At 43.2% G+C, this 18,796-nt stretch overlaps 1 protein-coding gene across 1 annotated transcript; it reads right to left on the reverse strand.

Moving 5' to 3' along the window:
• Positions 1–346: 346 nt before the first annotated feature.
• On the reverse strand, positions 347–8,533 carry LOC140076104 (olfactory receptor 2K2-like). Its single transcript, XM_072122609.1, has 3 exons — positions 8,455–8,533; positions 6,477–6,532; positions 347–1,339 (listed from the first exon to the last, which is right to left on the reverse strand). Exons 1-3 carry the CDS (start codon positions 8,531–8,533, stop codon positions 347–349), a joined length of 1,128 nt encoding a protein of 375 aa, XP_071978710.1.
• Positions 8,534–18,796: the final 10,263 nt, after the last annotated feature.

Raw genomic sequence — 18,796 nt, forward strand, 5'->3', positions numbered from 1 at the left:
AAAAATGGAACATATAAACAAATTAATTGGTTAGTTGATTAGTATTAGTCAGTTTGGACAGCCTTTGACCTGATGAAGACACCAATGCGGTGTTGAAATGGGTAGTCACAACCATTACCAACAAAAATGTATTTTTCAAAAAACCTAAACCATGGAGGTAGCGCATCATTCAATCCACCCCGCATTTTTCTCACTTCCCTTGCATACTACTCTGGACCACCATCCAGCTATGGGGGCAGATGCTGCAACACCACTTTGACCCGACGAGATCCCCTTCTCCTTCTCCCACTTGTGCACAAATTCTTAGGCGCCTGGCTCGACAAAAATGATTCATGGAATCTGATCATCAGTCATCAGAAGACTCTGAGCATGAGGCATTGGGTTTAAATTTACTAGAGAATCCAAAATTCTGACCTTGTTCTTGTTTGACCAGTTTCATTATCGCCCTCTTTACATCTTTATTCCGTACAGTGTATATCAGAGGGTTTAACATGGGTGTGATGGTTGCATACAAAATGGAAAGAGTCTGTTCAAATACTCGAGGATCTTTTAATGGTGGAATTATGTAGACAATCATCCAGGTTCCGTAGAACATGGTGAGGACTATGAGGTGGGACGAGCAGGTGGAGAAGGCCTTTGTTCTTCGATCACTAGATTTAATATGTAAGATAACAATAATCACCTTAATATAAGATAATATACTGCAGACAAAAGGGCCAAAGCCAAATATAACCGCTTCCATGTAGGAAAATAGCTGAAAGCCAGCATTGGGGCAAGAAATTTTGGCAAAAGCTTTGAATTCACAGAAGAATTGAGGGACTATATTGGAATACAGAGGTATAGCAGATGAAGTTAAGGTAGCAAAAGCGGAATTTATGCATCCAGTAACCCAGACGGCCACCATGAACATGACACAGTTCTTCTTACTAAGGATACAATGGTAATGTAGAGGATTACAAATGGCTACATATCGATCATAAGCCATGATTAAGAGCAGGAGGTCCTCCGTTGTGGCCACGTGTAGGAAGAAGTACATCTGGGTGAAGCATTGAGTGAAGGATATTGTGTAGTCACCACTCAGGAACATATGAACCAGTTTAGGGACACTGGTGGTCGTGTAGCAAAGGTCGACAAGAGATAAATTGCAGAGGAATAGATACATGGGGGTGTGTAGGTGCTGATATCTGTATATTACAGTAATGGTGGTCAAGTTAGCAAGAACTCCGGTCAGGTAAATAAGAATAAAGAAAAGAGACAATAATGGCTTATTCTTCATCTGAGTAGTGAAGGTCAAGATGAAGAAATTGTAAGTAGAATTCTCCATGAGGATGACATAACACTGCAAAACACATCAAGCACTTGTCTTACTAGGGTAAACTAAAAGTCATCAACAAAACTAAAATTACAGCTGTTTCTGTTTGTCCTCAAAGGGAAGAAGGAAAATTTCCCAACAGCCACACCATGCAACACAAAAAAAGAACATACATGAAAGAACACAGTGGGGCAGATTTACTTACCCGGTCCATTCGCGATCCAGCGGCGCCTTCTCTGAGGTGGATTCGGGTCCGGCCGGGATTCACTAAGGTAGTTCCTCCGCCGTCCACCAGGTGGCGCTGCTGCGCTGAAAAGCATCGGAACGCACTGGAATTCACCGAGCCGGGCTGAGTGAAGGTAAGCGCGTCCCAAGCGACACTTTTTTTGTTTTAAATGCGGCGGTTTTTCCGTATCCGTCGGGTTTTTGCTCGGCCATGCCCCCCGATTTCTGTCGCGGCGCGGATGCACCAAAATCCGATCGCGTGCGCCAAAATCCCAGGGCAATACAGGGAAAATCGGCGCAAATCGGAAATATTCGGGTAACACGTCGGGAAAACGCGAATCGGCCCCTTAGTAAATGACCCCCATTGTTATACATACATGTCCACCACAAACAGTCTAAAATAAAATACAAATAGGATATAAAATTGCTCATTATGTAGTCCCAGGCAGCCAATAGCACGTCATGGTCTTACTCAGATTGCTGGAGGAGACCTTGAGTCCTGTCTGGGGAACTCTGTACTGGGTGACAACCTGAATGCTTACAGAGAGGACTCTGAGTTCCACCTCTGGAGCCACTGTCATGGGTCCTCCACCACTGACCTATAATACATCCGCATCACATTTCCTAAATACAATTCTGGGCAACAAAATAAGAAATAACAAAAGCAAAAGAGAAATTAACAAAGAAAAACCAACAACTTTATCTGAACTAAATAAGCTAGACTCAAATTGGCTACCCTACCTGACCCTCTCACACTCCAAAATCCTACAAATCCAAATTATCTCAGCAGTTCAGGCCATATAGCCCAATTTACCCTCTATTATCTTCTTACCACTGCTTAAGGGTGATCTTCACTTTGTCAAATTTTATTGGAAAGTGACTGACTATAGGTCCCCTCTGCTTGCTCCACATCACCGGTACACGCCAACTGTCACCATCAACTATATACCTGCGTAATGAGATTTTGAGGAATATAACTTTGATTATGAAAGAAAAGCCCTTTGTCAGATTCTCTGCATCACCAACCAATCTATCACACCACGTTCCAAATTATTATGCAAATGATATTTAATTCTGATTTTTCTAAATGGTCGATGCAAAGACTTGCTGTGGTGCGTTAACATACTATTCGGCCGCCCCTAACCAGTGCCCTGGATGGTCCAGATGGATGCCGTAGTGGATGGTTGGTGGATGGCCACCATGTCCCAACAAGACTTAAACATCATGCAAGGTGTTGGCAGAGTCATATTTTTGGCCGCAATCATGGAGAGCTGGTCAGCTGCTTTAGGGTTCCTGAAGGTGTGTAAATGACTTTGGCAAAGAGTTTCAGAGTGACCAATTTCTTTCGTGGTAAAAAAAAGAAGTATTCAGAGCAAAATCATCTTCATGCAGGACAATGCACAATCTCCTGCAGGATAACATATCGGGGGTCATTTACTAAGGGCCCGATTCGCGTTTTCCTGAGGTGTTACCCGAATATTTCCGATTTGCGCCGATTTTCCCTAAATTGCCCTGGGTTTTTGGCGCACGCGAACGGATTGTGGCGCATCGGCACTGGCATGCACACGGCGGAAATCGGGGGGCGTGGCCGAACGAAAACCTGACGGATTCGGAAAAACCGCTGCATTTAAAAACAAAAAAGTGTTGACGGGACTCGCGCTTACCTTCACTCGGTCCGGCTTGGTGAAGATCAGTGCGTTCCGATGCTCTTCAGCGCAGCAGCGCCACCTGGTGGATGTCGGAGGAACTGCCTTAGGGAATCCTGGCCGGACCCGAATCCACCGCAGAGAACGCGCCGCTGGATCGCGAATGGACCGGGTAAGTAAATCTGCCCCATCATCTCATGCAGGGCAATGTACCATCTCATGCAGGACAATGGACCACCTCATGCTGCACAGATACCTCTGTGCCATAGGCTGCTATGGGCTTGGTCATGGAATCTCATGGTTTGGCCACCATCTTCCCCAGACCTCAACCATATAGAGAACCTTTGTAGTATCATAAAGCAAAAGATCTATGAGGGTGGGAGGCCGTTCTCATCAAAACAACAGCTCTGGGAGGTGATTCTCACATCATGCAAAGAAATTCAAGCAGAAATTCTCCAAAAACTCCAATTCTCCAAAAACCCATAAGTTCAATGGATGTAAGAATTGTGCAGGTGATATCACAGAAGGTTCCTATGTTATATGCCACCTGGTCTGTTGGGATGTTTTGGATTGAAATCACTTCTGATTTCAGTGAATGTGACCTCCTACTGCTGCAAATTCAATAAATGACCATTTTCAGTTCTTTACAACCTACAAAATATTTGGAAACTCTGCTGTGCAGAAAAATTTGGATCTGTGCAGTTTGAGATTTGTTTTCATTTTGAATAAAATTCGATTTATAATGTAACAGGTGATGACTATAGATGAGCGAGCACTAAAATGCTCGGGTGCTCGTTATTCGAGACGAACTTTTCCAGATGCTCGAGTGCTCGTCTCGAATAACGAGCCCCATTGAAGTCAATGGGAGACCCGAGCATTTTTCAAAGGGACCATGGTTCAGGAATAAAATGTGTTATTTAATTGAAAAAGAATGTCTTCTGATAAGTTAGCAGATGTATGCAAACATCTGCAATCTATTCTTCACTGTTCCGCGCGTATATTATCTCCCGACAAGTTATCAGATGTGAAGAACAGTGAAGAATAGAATAAAAACAGTGAACACAGGATCATTTAAGTGAAAAACGCAGTGAAAAACACAGTGAAGAATAGATTACAGATGTTCGGCACATCTGCTTACTTGTCGGGGTGATACGCTGTCCCGGGATCCACTCCTCTTCTTCCGTGCTGCCCGATGTCTCCCCGTGCTGCCCGATGTCTCCCCGTGCTGCCCGATGTCTCCCCCGTGCTGCCCGATGTCTCCCCCGTGCTGCCCGATGTCTCCCCCGTGCTGCCCGATGTCTCCCCCGCGCTGCCCGATGCCTCCCCGCGCTGCCCGATGTCTCCCCGTGCTGCCCGATGTCTCCCCGTGCTGCCCGATGTCTCCCCCGTGCTGCCCGATGTCTCCCCGCGCTGCCCGATGTCTCCCCCGTGCTGCCCGATGTCTCCCCCGTGCTGCCCGATGTCTCCCCCGTGCTGCCCGATGTCTCCCCGTGCTGCTTGATGTCTCCCTGCTGCTTGATGTCTCCCTGCTGCCGTTCCGCGCGTATCTTCCGACAAGTAAGCAGATGTGCCGAACATCTGTAATCTATTCTTCACTGTGTTCTTCACTGTCTTTTTCACTTAAATGATCCTGTGTTCACTGTGTTCACTGTTTTTATTCTATTCTTCATTGTTCTTCACTGTGTTTTTTTAATTAAATGCTCGATCTCGAGCAGGGGAAATACTCGTCCGAGCAACGAGCCGTTTCGAGTACCTTAATACTCGAACGAGCATCAAGCTCGGACGAGTATACTCGCTCATCTCTAGTGATGACATTTATTATAGTGACTGTCATTTGCATTGACCATTTAGGAAAATCAGAGATAAATATCATTTGCATAATAATTTGGAATGTGGTATAATAGGACCATTGTTACTATTGTTCTTTAATCTTCAAGGTTCTCCTTAAATTCTCTCAAAAGGATGAAGCAAAATTTGTGCTGGACGAAACCAATCCTTATCTATAATGTATGTAGGGTGTAAATTACTATAGTCTTATTTTTTCTTTTCTCTCTCTTTGCATCATTTTAAGCAATTTGCACATTTTTTGTTTCTATTTGCGTGGTTGGAAAAGTTAGGAAAACAAGGTTTGCCCCATTTATCTTAGCAGGACAGATGTACTGTATTTGTGCCATTTTTGTGTCTGAAAATAGGCACAAAACGATGGGAACAAAATCTTGAAGTTAGCCGAAGTTCTTTCATGGAAGGATTCAAAAAAAGGCTAAAAAATGTGCAAATTTCAACTTATACTTTCGAAGATCAGAGATCAAACAGATTGAAAATATTTAACACAGCAAAAACCTTAATAATAACACAATTTGAATTCCGTGCTCACATTCTATAGAGATCACAGTGAGGTCTCTTTGTTTTTGTTTCTTTTTCTTGTCCAGCATTTTTTTAATGTTTATTTAGCATTATATTTTTTTTGCTCTATTTAATGGGGCTCATTTACTAATGGGCCGAATCGCCGGGTTTCCAGAATATTACCGATTTGTGCCATTTTTCCCAGAATTGCCCCGCGTCTTTGGCGCACGCGATCGGATTGTGTCACATCGGCGCCGGCTTACAAGCAACGGAAATCGGGGGGCGGTGGACGTCGGAAAACCTGACGGATTCAAAAAAAATGCAGTATTTAAAAAATAATTTGTGTCGCTTGACACGCACTTACATGCACCGGGACGAAGAAGGGGAACTCCGGTGGACCTCAGCGCAGCGGCGACACCTGGTGGACATCGGCGCACGGACTTAAGTGAATCCCGGCAGAACCCGAATCCTCGTCGGAGAACTCGCCGCTGGATCGCGACTGGACCGGGTAAGTAAATAAGCCCCAATGTGTACAATTCCTGGTTTAGTTTTTAATTTTTGATCAGACTCAAGTTTCACCTTTTTTTTATATAAAAGTACATTAAAAAATTTACAGTTTGTGCCTATTTGTGCATCTTTTTCCTCTTTCTATGAAAAAAGCTTATGCTGGCCTAATTTGAAGCCATTTTTGGGCAATTTAGCTGATTTGCACTAAAAAAATTTCAATCAAAAAAGCACATCTGCCCAGTTAAGTTAAACTGCGTAAACCCAAGACAGAAAACTACTTCTCCAATTTTGTACAACAGTTGCAATCAGTGCCAAAAAGGCAAAAATCACTTAAAAACCCCAGAAAGAGAGAATCTAAAGAATAACAACTATAGGTGACTTCTTTAGTAAGAACAATTCCTGGTGGAAATGGTGGAAACATCCATGGTCCTGGCACATCTTACCTCTGACTGAGATTGGCTGCGGCTTGGTGGTCGGTGTAATACACAGGCTTTATAATCTGTCGATGAAGAATTGAATGGTCTAACACCTGGTGCTACCTTTTCTCTCTGGAATAAGAATCTAATGGTCTCTACTCCCATTGCAAAAATATCATAAAAATAACCCAAGCCCTAGGGAGCTCTTCTTGTAAATGGTAAATTTTATATATTTTTGTTTTCATAAAGCTGAAACCCATTCAACACATTTCATATCTTTATATTTTATGAGTGACCTCCAATATTTAAATTAGGTTTGTGGAGCACGGAAACCCGTTGAAGGGCATTTACCAAGAGCGTGTGTTTGCCATGTCTCTTCATGAATCAAGATTATGTGATTCGTTGTTGCTGTTCATCGTAATCATCATGAATGACAGAAAAAATGAATGGCCAAACACATATTTATAGATTTGTCTTGGTAAAGTGGTATTCACTTTTAAGATTGCATACCCCAAGTCCTTTACTCCCCAGTAAAAATGAGCAGGTTGCTTGAAATTCGGGTTTGATGGTTTTGTCTGAATATTGCAAAACAATTCAGTTCGGGACCCGGAGTTCAGGTCGAACTTTGACCCGAACACAAGCCCCAATAAAATCAATAAGTACCTGGACTTTAACACCCAAAAATGATAGAAAAATTATGGTAGCAAGGACTAGAAGTCTGAGATATAGTAGGAAGTTGCCATGCCCACAAGGCCCAGGTTAAGTAGTAAAAATAATGACATCACATAAAAAATAAATAAACACAGAGAAAATAATTAAAAAAAATAAACAAAAAATCACTAGGTTTTTTTCACTTGGCATAAATTTGCTTTGGGTATTCAGACCCAGTTATTTACATTTAGGATTAAGAAGTGGAAATAGAAAAAAAAGACACCATTCCTCTCATTCTGTTTAAAATTCTCACTGTATCAAAATTTAAAGTTTAAGTTCCGGGAATACGGAAAGTCACAATTTCAAGTTCAAGTTCCGGGAATATAAATTGTCAAAAAACTTCAAGTAAGTGTAAAGTAAAAATTTCAAGTTCAATTTCCAGGGACAACTGCTGTCATTAGATCTTTAAATTTGTCCATCTTAACCAGCCTGAATGTGAGTATTTCAGATGCCAACTATTTAGAAATGCTTGTATCCAGTACAAGGGCTTTCTCTCCATTCGTTGTAGGATGGAGAGCTAAACACATAGGGGCAGATTTACTTACCCGGCCCATTCGCGATCCAGCGGCGCATTCTCTGCGCTGGATTCGGGTCCGGCCGGGATTCACTAAGGCAGTTCCTCCGCCGTCCACCAGGTGGCGCTGCTGCGCTGAAAAGCATCAGAACGCGCTGGAGTTCACCGGCTTGGGCTGAGTGAAAGTAAGTGCAAGCTCCGCGACAGATTTTCCGTTCTTAAATGCGGCGGTTTTTCCGAATACGTCGGGTTTTCGTTCGGCCACGCCCCCCGATTTCCGTTGCGCGCATGCCGGCGCCGATGCGCCACAATCCGATCGTGTGTGCCAAAATCCCGGGGCAATACAGGGAAAATCGGCGCAAATCGGAAATATTCGGGTAACACGTCGGGAAAACGCGAATCGGGCCCTTAGTAAATGACCCCCATAGTGTACACAGTTTTGGGGATGGTGGTGCTGCTGTTGGTTCATGGGCCACATCCTACCTTTGTGGTGGAAGCAGCAGGGCCAGCCTCAGGTGTTTCTGGGCTTTTTTGTTGTCTCACCCATTGCAGCTCATGTTTACTCTGCAGGCCCCTGGTCATACATGAGGTAGTCAAAGGATTTGGCCATGCTTTATAGACTGGTAGAACAGCTTTCAAATGATACATGGCCATTCCCCCTGCATTCTGTGAGAAAACAATGCGACATTACAGACAGTATGGCCAGTATTTGCTCTGAATCTCAGGGTGTAGACAGTAGCAAGAGATGGCATGGCTATGGGATGACCACTGCACCTTTACCCTCGTTCTGCCGGACCACAACCTTTGTCACTTCTTTGCATTTCACCATCATCATAGGTCGCTTCTGATGGTCCACCATCCACACTCCTTTTCCAATAAAAGTTATTGGGAATCTTTGAACTCTAATGCTGCTACTGGTGGATGGGCCACGGAATCCCAGCTAGGTGCCACATGAGTGACTGCTCCATGACTTGTGGCTTTGCTACTTTTAAGGGGGGTGAGGTGGAGAGCACTTCCAACAGGGAGGATGAGAGTGGTGCAGAAAATCCCTCGGTAGTTGAGACACTGGGGCAGATTTACTTACCCGGTCCGACGAGGATTTGGGTCTGGCGCTATTCATGAAGATCGTGCGCCCGTGTTCCTGCATGTGTTGCTTCTGTGCCACGGTCCACTGGAGTGCACCTGCTTCTTCCCGGTGCATGTGAGAGCTAGATCTTGCGACACAATCACGTTTTTAAATTCTGCGGTTTGTCCGAATCTGTCGGGTTGTCCGACAGCCACGTCACATGCAAGCCGGCGCCGATGCGCCACAATCCCATCGCGTGTGCCAAAATCCCGGGGCAGTTCGGCGTAAAGCGGAAATTGTCGGGAAACCCGACGAAAATGCAACTGATGAACCCTTAGTAAATGAGCCCCACTGTCTGCCATGTCATTGAGCAATGCCTAAACTTCATGTCACTTATTGGGGGCCTACCAGTAGATGATGCACAACCTGTTGCCTATTTGCACCAGTGGAGACATAGACAGAACATGTATTCTCCCTGTAGCATGGTACTGTTGTAAAGTACAACATGCCCCGCAAAAAACAAGTTCTCATTCAGGCCAAAAATTCAGACCAAAAATGAAGAGTTATACTACTTGGAAAATGGTGATGCAAAAATTATAGATTCTTTCCCCACATGAGGTTTTATAGTACAAATTTAGTAAAACATAAGCAAAAATATCGAAATTTGGTATCACTGTAATTCCACTGACCAGTAGAATAAATTTAACATATTAGTGTATATGGTGAACACACAAAAAAGGCAAAAAGCAATTACAGTGTTAATGTTTTTTCTACAACCTCCTGACAAAAAAGTTAAATTTTCAGCAATAGGGCATAGCCACCCCAAAATAGTACAACTGGAACCTCATTCCGCAAATAATAAGCCCTCACATGGCAACATTAACGGAAAAACAAATATTTTTTTTTTTTCGTTTTGCGCCGAATTGCCCCAGGATTTTGGCGCACACGATCGTATTGTGGTGCATCGGTGCCAGCTTGCATGCGACAGAAATCGGGGGGCATGGCCGTCGACAAACCAACAAATTCGGACAAATTGCAGAATTTAAAAACGGAATTGTGTCGCAAGACACGCACTCACATGCACCGGGAAGTAGAAGGTGAACTCCAGCGGACCTCGGAGCAGAAGCGACGGATGCAGGAACATGGGCGCACGATCTCAGTGAATCGCGGCAGCTCCGAATCCTCTTTTGACAACACACCTCGGTATTGCGTCAGGACTGGGTAAGTAAATCTGCCCCAATATGATTATTATTATTATTTATAGACCACATTAATTCCATGGTGCTATACAGTCAGTTAGGGGTTCACAAACATTTACATTAAGACAAGAACAAATGCAAGTACAAAATACAAAACTACAGTGATCAGGAGACAAGTGGAAAGAGGACCCTGCCCCTAAAGGCTCACAATCTATATAGTCGGGGGGTGGGAGGAATGGAGACATGAGGTAAGGGATCACAGCAGTTATTGTGTGTTGTAGATCCTGAACAGGTGGGTTTTCAGGTTACGGTTGAAGGTTTGGAAAGTGGGGGTCAATCTGACACATTTTGGTAGAGAGTTCCAGAGTATGGGAGAAGCACGTGAGAAGTCCTGGATACAGTTGTGAGAAGAGCTGATGGTAATAGAGTGAAGCTGAAGGTCCTGTGAGGAGCGGAGATTACATGTGGGGCGGTATTGGTTGATGGGTTCATAGATATATGGATAATATCTGTACATATCAATTTATATCAGAATCAATAGGAATTCAGTATATCAATACATTCTGCTACAGTCTGTTAGATAAGCGGCCTGGGGGATGCCCACCCATCCACTGCCGTGCACCAGGTACAGCATTGAATCTAATGCTGTACCAGACAACCAGAAGTAGTCCAATGGCAGCACCTGCCTCTGTATACAAACAGGAACAGGACAACAAGAGTGATGGAGGAGGTAACTTTTTTTTGTTTTTACATGCCCCCAGGAAGGTTAAATGGTTTTTGAAAAGCCCAGACAACCCATAAAAAACATGTGTTCCATAGGCAAATGAGGTAAGGGCTGTAGGAAAAAGGGTTGTTTTGGATATGGGGAATCAGTAATACCGGCATATGATAGGGTGAGAAAACTGGTGAATCAAACTGAAGTCCGCCATTGGAGTAAAGGCCCTCTAGCCCATGTGGGTATCAAGAGTTTTTACATTGACGTTTACCTTTGCCATTATGAAGGTTCCCACATGGTTGTTCTTGGAGCCTCCGTATAGAAAAGTGGTACACCAGCTGGAGAATCTTTTGGATGAATGGGACCCATAGGCCCTACACAGAAAATAAATACACCTTTACTTTGCCCTTACCAGTCTGTTAAGGGCATCTTTGACTTCCTTATTGCGAAGAGTATAAATAAGAGGGTTCAACATGGGGGTGACTGTCGTGTATAGGACTGAACAGCTTTGTTCTAATATATCAGAATATTTGGAGTTTGGGGCTAACAAGACGGATGAGGCTGTGGTATAGTAGAGGAGGAGGACAGTAAGATGAGAAGAACAGGTGGAGAAGACCTTTCTTCTACCCTCTTGTGATTTAATGTTCATAATAATGGTGATAATCTTCATATATGAGATGAAACTGAACAGAAATGGAAAGAAAACAAATACTAAAATTTCAAAATACACAAGATTGAAGAACTTTTTTAAGCCACCACAGGAGATCTTAAAGAGAGCCTTGAAATCACAGAACAGATGGTGGATCTTGTTGGAACTGCAGAAAGTCAACTTGGAGGCTTGGGTTGTAATTAATAGAGAGTTCATACAGGCCGAAGACCATATACCAGCAATGATCCCAAGACATGTCCTCCTACTGAGAACCTGATGGTAATGTAAGGACCTGCAAATCGCCAAATACCGGTCATATGCCATAGTAAACAGTAGGGTGTCTTCTGTGGTGCCAAATAAGACGTAAAAGAAGAATTGAGTGAAGCAATGTGTGAACGATACCTTATTATTACCAGTTATGAGCATGTGAAGTGCTTTAGGAACAATGACTGTCGAGAAGCAAACATCAATAATGGAGAGATTACACAAAAACAGATACATGGGGGTGTGGAGCCGAAGATCCTTACATATCACTGTAATAATGACAATGTTTATTAATAGGCCCAATAAATAGATGTTCAAAATTGTAAAGAAAATGTATGGGGTTTCTTTGGATTTAGAAAAAAATGGAACAATTTGGAAATCTTCGGCAGAACTCTGGTTTGTCATGATCTCTTCAGCCTTAAGGAATAATCAATAATTGAAAATTTAAATGAATAAGTATAAATAAAAGAAATAAAAATTGAAGCATATTTTAATTCTGTAATATTAATAAAGTTTCATGCACAAGACATATCATTACATTGTAACTGCATTTACATTGCAGAATTTTCCAGTCTTCTACTTACTACATAGGGTCTGCTCCAGGTTTCAGGAGGCCACTGGGCGGCAGAGCCTCAGTTGGCCCCTTTGCAGTGAACTCACGTGGTGGCATTAAAAATTCAGAAACTAAAACAATCTCCTGTTCCCTAAAATATCTCCTAGTTTATCATCCCAAATATCCCCCTCATGGTTATTTTATATAAGCCCACCTGCACCTTATGGATTCATTAGATACAGCTCCCCTCGCCCTTATGGATTCCTTGCGTACAGCCTTATGTGGGGCCCCCAGCAGCTCTGGGCCCCGGCACTTGCTTAGGTATGCCCAGTGCTGTCTCCGTCACTGCTTATTCCTAATTATGACCCTATGTCTGCTGATTTCTTTCATTTCTAAGTACAAATATTGACCTTGTTTTTATTTAGTTTGTTTGGCTACATAATTTTTGACAATCTCATAAAACGATCCCAAGGAGTACAGGCAGGCTTCGATTTACATACAAGATAGGTTTGTTCTTAAGTTTGATTTGTATGTAAGTCGGAATTATATATTTTATAATTGTAACTCCTGAGAATTTTTTTTTGCCCCAGTGGCGATTGAATTTTACAAATTTTGTACTGTTATAGGAATTAAGGATTATCAAACTTCAAAAACTTCATTACAGACACCTTACAGCTGATCATTGCAGCCTGGAACAATGGAAAACATCCAGATAGCTTCACCACACGTCACAGTGGGCAGAGAGGGCCATCTGGAAATAGGTTGTCTGTAAGTCAGGTGTCCTTAAGTCATGAGGAAGAAAATTTTGTGGATCCAGCACTCGTGGTTCGTTGATTAAAAAGGCATATACTTTATTGGTTTACAAGAGTATAAAAATCAAATATTTTGCTTGGCGGAAAAAATCATGGAATGCACAAAAAGTGCTATGTGCATATCATAGTGCCTGTTAAAAAGTGCATAGTAGCAGACCTACGCGTTTCGGGCGTAACCTAGTCTGTTGCCCTTATTCATGGTCTGTCTGCTTTGGGATGAAGCGTGCTTCTTATGCTAAAGTGTCAGGTGCAATTATGTTGGCGCTAATGAAGACATGCGCATAGGTAGTGAAGTGGGGAAGGCGTATGTTCGAAAGAGGAGGGTATGTTAGGTTAGAAAGAATAATCAGATATTATCAAATTCATGATTTAGTAGAAATACATGGTATCTGATCTATTGTTGAGACCTTGTGGGTATCGCGTATCTAGTTTAAGAATCCAGTGTATTTCTCTATTCCTTAATTTATGTGTTCTGTCTCCCCCCCGTAACGGGGCCGTGACCTTTTCTATTGCTGTAATGCGTAAGTATGAAATATCTCCTGCTTGTATATGAATGAAATGTTTGGATAGACACGATATGTTTCTAAGGCCAGCATCTTCTTTTGTGTTAGTAGCATCTCGTATATGTTCTGCTATTCTTGTTTTTAATGGACGTATGGTGCTGCCTACATATTGTACATTACATTGGGTGCATGTGGCTAGATATACAACATATTTAGAGTTACAATTAATGATGGTATGAATATTATAATCTCTTTGATTATGACATGATGAAAAATGTTTGTTGGGGGCCATATATTTACATAAGTTGCATCTATGTCCTCCACATGGGTATGAACCTTTTGTTGTTAACCATGTTGGTGATTGATGCGGTTTGTTGGTGTATACTGATGGTGATGTAATACCACCTATGGTGTTAGGTTTACGTGCCACGAAACGGCAGCCTTTGTCAAGTATAGCATATGATTTATCATCAGTTGTAAGGACCGGTAAGTATTTCTTAATTATTTTTACGATGTCCTGATAGTCATTACTGTATGGTGTAGAGAAGACTAGCTGATCAGAGTTGTCATTTTTCGTTTTTGTTTTTTGTTGATGTATTAATGTTTGCCGATCCATTTTGTTCACTTTGTTTGCTGCTGTGTCCAATATTTGTTTGTGATATCCTCTACTTGTGAGTCTGTCTCTTATATTTTTTTCCTCTTTTTTATATAAATATTCATTGCTACAGCTGCGTTTTGCCCTTATGAGTTCCCCGAGTGGCAAATTACATACAACATGATTTGGATGGCCACTTTCCGCATGTAACAAAGAATTGCCACTAGTGGGTTTTCTATATAGGGACTAGAGATGAGCGAGTATACTCGTCCGAGCTTGATGCTCGTTCGAGTATTAAGGTACTCGAGACGGCTCGTTGCTCGGACGAGTATTTCCCCTGCTTGAGATCGAGCATTTAATTAAAAAAACACAGTGAAGAACAATGAAGAATAGAATAAAAACAGTGAACACAGTGAACACAGGATCATTTAAGTGAAAAACACAGTAAAGAACACAGTGAAGAATAGATTACAGATGTTCGGCACATCTGCTTACTTGTCGGAAGATACGCGCGGAACGGTGCGAACAAAATAGCATGTGAAGAACAATATATATGTGTGAAGAACACATTGAAGAACACGGTGAGCAGCACAGAGACACCGGGGAGCAGCACAGAGACACCGGGGAGCAGCACAGAGACACCGGGGAGCAGCACAGAGACACCGGGGAGCAGCACAGAGACATCGGGCAGTGGCACGGAGACATCGGGCAGCGACACGGAGCGGCACGGAGACATAGGGGCACGGAGACATAGGGGCACGGAGACATAGGGGCACGGAGACATCGGGGCACGGAGACATCGGGGCACGGAGACATCGGGGCACGGAGACATCGGGGCACGGAGATATAGGGGCACGGAGATATAGGGGCACGGAGATATAGGGGCACGGAGACATCGGGGCACGGAGATATAGGGGCACGGAGACATAGGGGCACGGTGACATCGGGCAGCGGCACGGAGACATCGGGCAGCGGCATGGAGACATCGGGGCACGGTGACATCGGGCAGCGGCACGGAGACATCGGGCAGCGGCACGGAGACATCGGGGCACGGAGACATCGGGGCACGGAGACATCGGGGCACGGAGACATCGGGGCACGGAGATATAGGGGCACGGAGATATAGGGGCACGGAGATATAGGGGCACGGAGACATCGGGGCACGGAGATATAGGGGCACGGAGACATAGGGGCACGGTGACATCGGGCAGCGGCACGGTGACATCGGGCAGCGGCACGGAGACATCGGGGCACGGAGACATCGGGGCACGGAGACATCGGTGGAAGAAGAGCAGCGGATCCCGGGACAGCGTATCTCCCGACAAGTAAGCAGATGTGCTGAACATCTGCAATCTATTCTTCACTGTGTTTTTCACTTAAATGATCTTGTGTTCACTGTTTTTATTCTATTCTTCACTGTTCTTCACATCTGCTAACTTGTCGGGAGATAATAGACGCGCGGAACAGTGAAGAATAGATTGCAGATGTTTGCATACATCTGCTAACTTATCAGAAGACATTCTTTTTCAATTAATTAACACATTTTATTCCCGAACCATGGTCCCTTTGAAAAATGCTCGAGTCTCCCATTGACTGCAATGGGGCTCGTTATTCGAGACGAGCACTCGAGCATCAGGAAAAGTTCGTCTCGAATAACGAGCACCCGAGCATTTTAGTGCTCGCTCATCTCTAATAGGGACGTATTAATTGAGTTAGTGGCACTACATCCCTGTAGGAGGATATCCAAAAATGGTACCTGACTCTTTTCTGCATTGTGTGTGAATGTCAAATTAAAGTGATTGGTGTTAATGTACCGGATAAAGGACTCCATGCACTGCGCGGACCCCTGCCATATAATTAACATATCATCTATGTATCTTCCATACCATAGAATTTGAGTTTGGAAGGGGTTGTCCGCACAGTACATGTCCTTAAGTCATGGACAGCTCTTCTTTATCGCAGATCCTTTATACAGCAAAATCTGTACAATGTATAACAAGATCAACACGTTTCAACACAAAGCTATGCTATTGTAACGTACTTCTGTATCATATGCCTGATGGCTGTTAGATCACACTTAGAGCATACTGTTGTCAGCGGTCAAAGTATAAAAACATTAAACAATATACACTGTATAGGTAAAAAAAACAAAGACAAGATAAAAGTAAGGATATAAACAAAAAGCATTAAGAAAAGTCAATGGGGCAGATTTACTTACCCGGCCCATTCGCGATCCAGTGGCGCGTTCTCTGCGGTGGATTCGGGTCCGGCCAGGATTCACTAAGGCAGTTCCTCCGCCGTCCACCAGGTTGGTGAAGAGCATCGGAACGCGCTGGAGTTCACCGAGGCCGGGTTGAGTGAAGGTAAGTGCAAGCTCCGCGACACATTCTCCGTTTTTAAATGCGGCGGTTTTTCCGAATACGTCGGGTTTTTGTTCGGCAACGTCCCCCGATTTCCGTCGCGCGCATGCTGGCGCCGATGTGCCACAATCTGATCGCGTGCGCCAAAATCCGGCGCAAATCGGAAATATTCGGGTAACACGTCGGGAAAACGCAAATCGGGCCCTTAGTAAATGACCCCCACTGTTTGCTGCGGATTCCATTTTACTCATTAGCAATGAAGATCAACTTTTCTGAGTCTGTTCTTCTATCTCTAACGATGGTGACATTACGATGTACAGTAAAGACCAAAAGTCTGCACACCTTTTCTCATTTAAAGCATTTTCTGTTATTTCATGACAATAGAAAATGTAGATTCACGCTGAAGATTATCACATGTGTGATAACAAAAAACAAAAAACTGAAAATATGTCTGATATTCTAGGTTCTTCCTTTTGCTGTGATAACTGCTTTGCACACTCTTGACATTCTCTTGATAAGCTTCAAGAGGTAGTAACCTGAAATGGTCTTCCAACAGTATTGAAGGAGTTCCCAGAGATGTTCACTCTGTGGTGCAGCTGGATTGGGTTCATGTCTGGTGACTGATGATCGCCAGGTCATCTGGAGTAGCTCCACAATCACTCTACTTCTTGGACAAATACCCCTTACACAGCCTGAATGTGTGTTTGGGGTCATTGTACTGTTTAAAAATAAATGATGATCCACCAAAATGCAAACCGGATGGATTAGCAGCCACTGCAAGAGGCTGTGGTCACCATGCTGTTCAGGCTAAATCCTGAACAATGTCACCAGCAAAGTCCCCACACACCATCACACCTCCTCATCCAGGCTTCACGGTGGGAATCAGGCACGTAGAGTCCATTTATTCAACTTTTCTGTGTCGCACAAAGACATGGTGGTTGGAACCAAAGATCTCAAATTTGGACTCATCAGACCAAAGTCCGATTTCTAGCCATAATACAAATTCTACCAGTCCATTCAGTAGGACTATCATCTCTGTATCCACCTGACTCCTGCACAACACAACTGATGGCCCGAACCTCATTTATAAGGCAAGAAATCCCACTTATTACACCTGACAGGGCACTGGTGACTACCTCTTGTATCTCATCAAGAGAAGCTAAGAGTGTGCAAAGCACATGTGTTAGTTCATTGTTTTGATGCCTTCAGTGTGAATCTACAATTTTTAAAGTTAGGAAAATACAGAAAAATTTTTGAATGAGAAGGTGAGTCCAAACTTTTGATCTGTACTGTACATCTTGTTATTGCACAATCTAACTGCACCTTGATGTCAATTTGCTACAAAGGTCTAACATAGATCTTCTAGCTGGAATATTATCAGTCTCTAGTGATTTCAATGGCTTTTGCTGTGTGATATCTCTGTGTAAGTGAACGTGTACATTTTATTTTTATTTTAATTTTATTACTTAAAGCATTCATCTATCTTTGTGTCTCTTGTGTGACAGCTGTCAGTTTCCTCTCGGCAGCTAAAAAGCTCAGTAAACGGTTACAGAGAACGATGTAGTGAAAGTTTTCCTTTGCTTTCCATGGATTAAACTGTGCGATCAGATTCCCAGGTGGAAACTACAACTTAACTCTGATAACGTATAACATATAATAACACACGGTCAGCTCCTTACCATGACTTGACTGTTCCTCGCCACACGTTGATCACCTGACCCAATCCTATTGTTAACCTCACTTGCCGATGATGAAAGGACCAGTATTGAGTTTCCAGCTAGTCCTTTCACTCATGGTTTGGCAGCAGAACAGGAACAGGAGTTTTGTTTGCTGGTTATGCTTTGTGCAGGAGCACACCTGTATCCTCCAGAAGCTCGGTCAGTTGGGCTACGTATTGTGTCATGGAGGCCATCCACCGAGCAGTTCAGCCCCCTGCCCGGTTCTGGAGGTGGTGGTATTTATACAGCACATTACAGGCAGTACTTATACTGTCTGAACATCTATGACCTAACGAGAAAGTCACTTGTCTCTTGGGTCCTTGTTAGAAAAATTTAGTGCAACTAAGTCTATTTTTAAAGATAATGATAAAGTTAACTTATTATAGTGATGACATTAAAGAAATACTTTGATTTCTGACAACAATCTCTATTAGGTTTTCCTTTCTTCTACAGGGTAGGCACATAATATGGATATACCTAAATAAAATGAGAATGGTTAGTGATATCGACTTCCTGTTTGTGGCACATTAGTATTTGAAGTTGGCCATTATGGATACAAATTTTTTTTATACACATTCATCCAATGTAAAGAGGGTCATGTAACGCATCAAATTAATTTCAAAGTAAAACAATGGTCTGCTTGACAAGTTTCTCTTTGTTTACAGCCATTGACATGTTGCAGAGGTTG

This window comes from Engystomops pustulosus, chromosome 8 (assembly GCF_040894005.1).
Source record: "Engystomops pustulosus chromosome 8, aEngPut4.maternal, whole genome shotgun sequence".
NCBI lineage: Eukaryota > Metazoa > Chordata > Amphibia > Anura > Leptodactylidae > Engystomops > Engystomops pustulosus.

What these genes read in the sequence shown, in the direction of transcription:
- LOC140076104 (XM_072122609.1), bottom strand. Translation starts at nt 8,533, where the DNA reads ATGGTGGACCATCAGAAGCGACCTATGATGATGGTGAAATGCAAAGAA. An exon ending in TGTGGTCCGGCAGAACGAGG is followed by an intron (nt 6,533 to 8,454) that starts GTAAAGGTGCAG and finishes CTTCATCGACAG; the next exon opens with ATTATAAAGCCTGTGTATTA. An exon ending in GCAGCCAATCTCAGTCAGAG is followed by an intron (nt 1,340 to 6,476) that starts GTAAGATGTGCC and finishes TGTGTTTTGCAG; the next exon opens with TGTTATGTCATCCTCATGGA.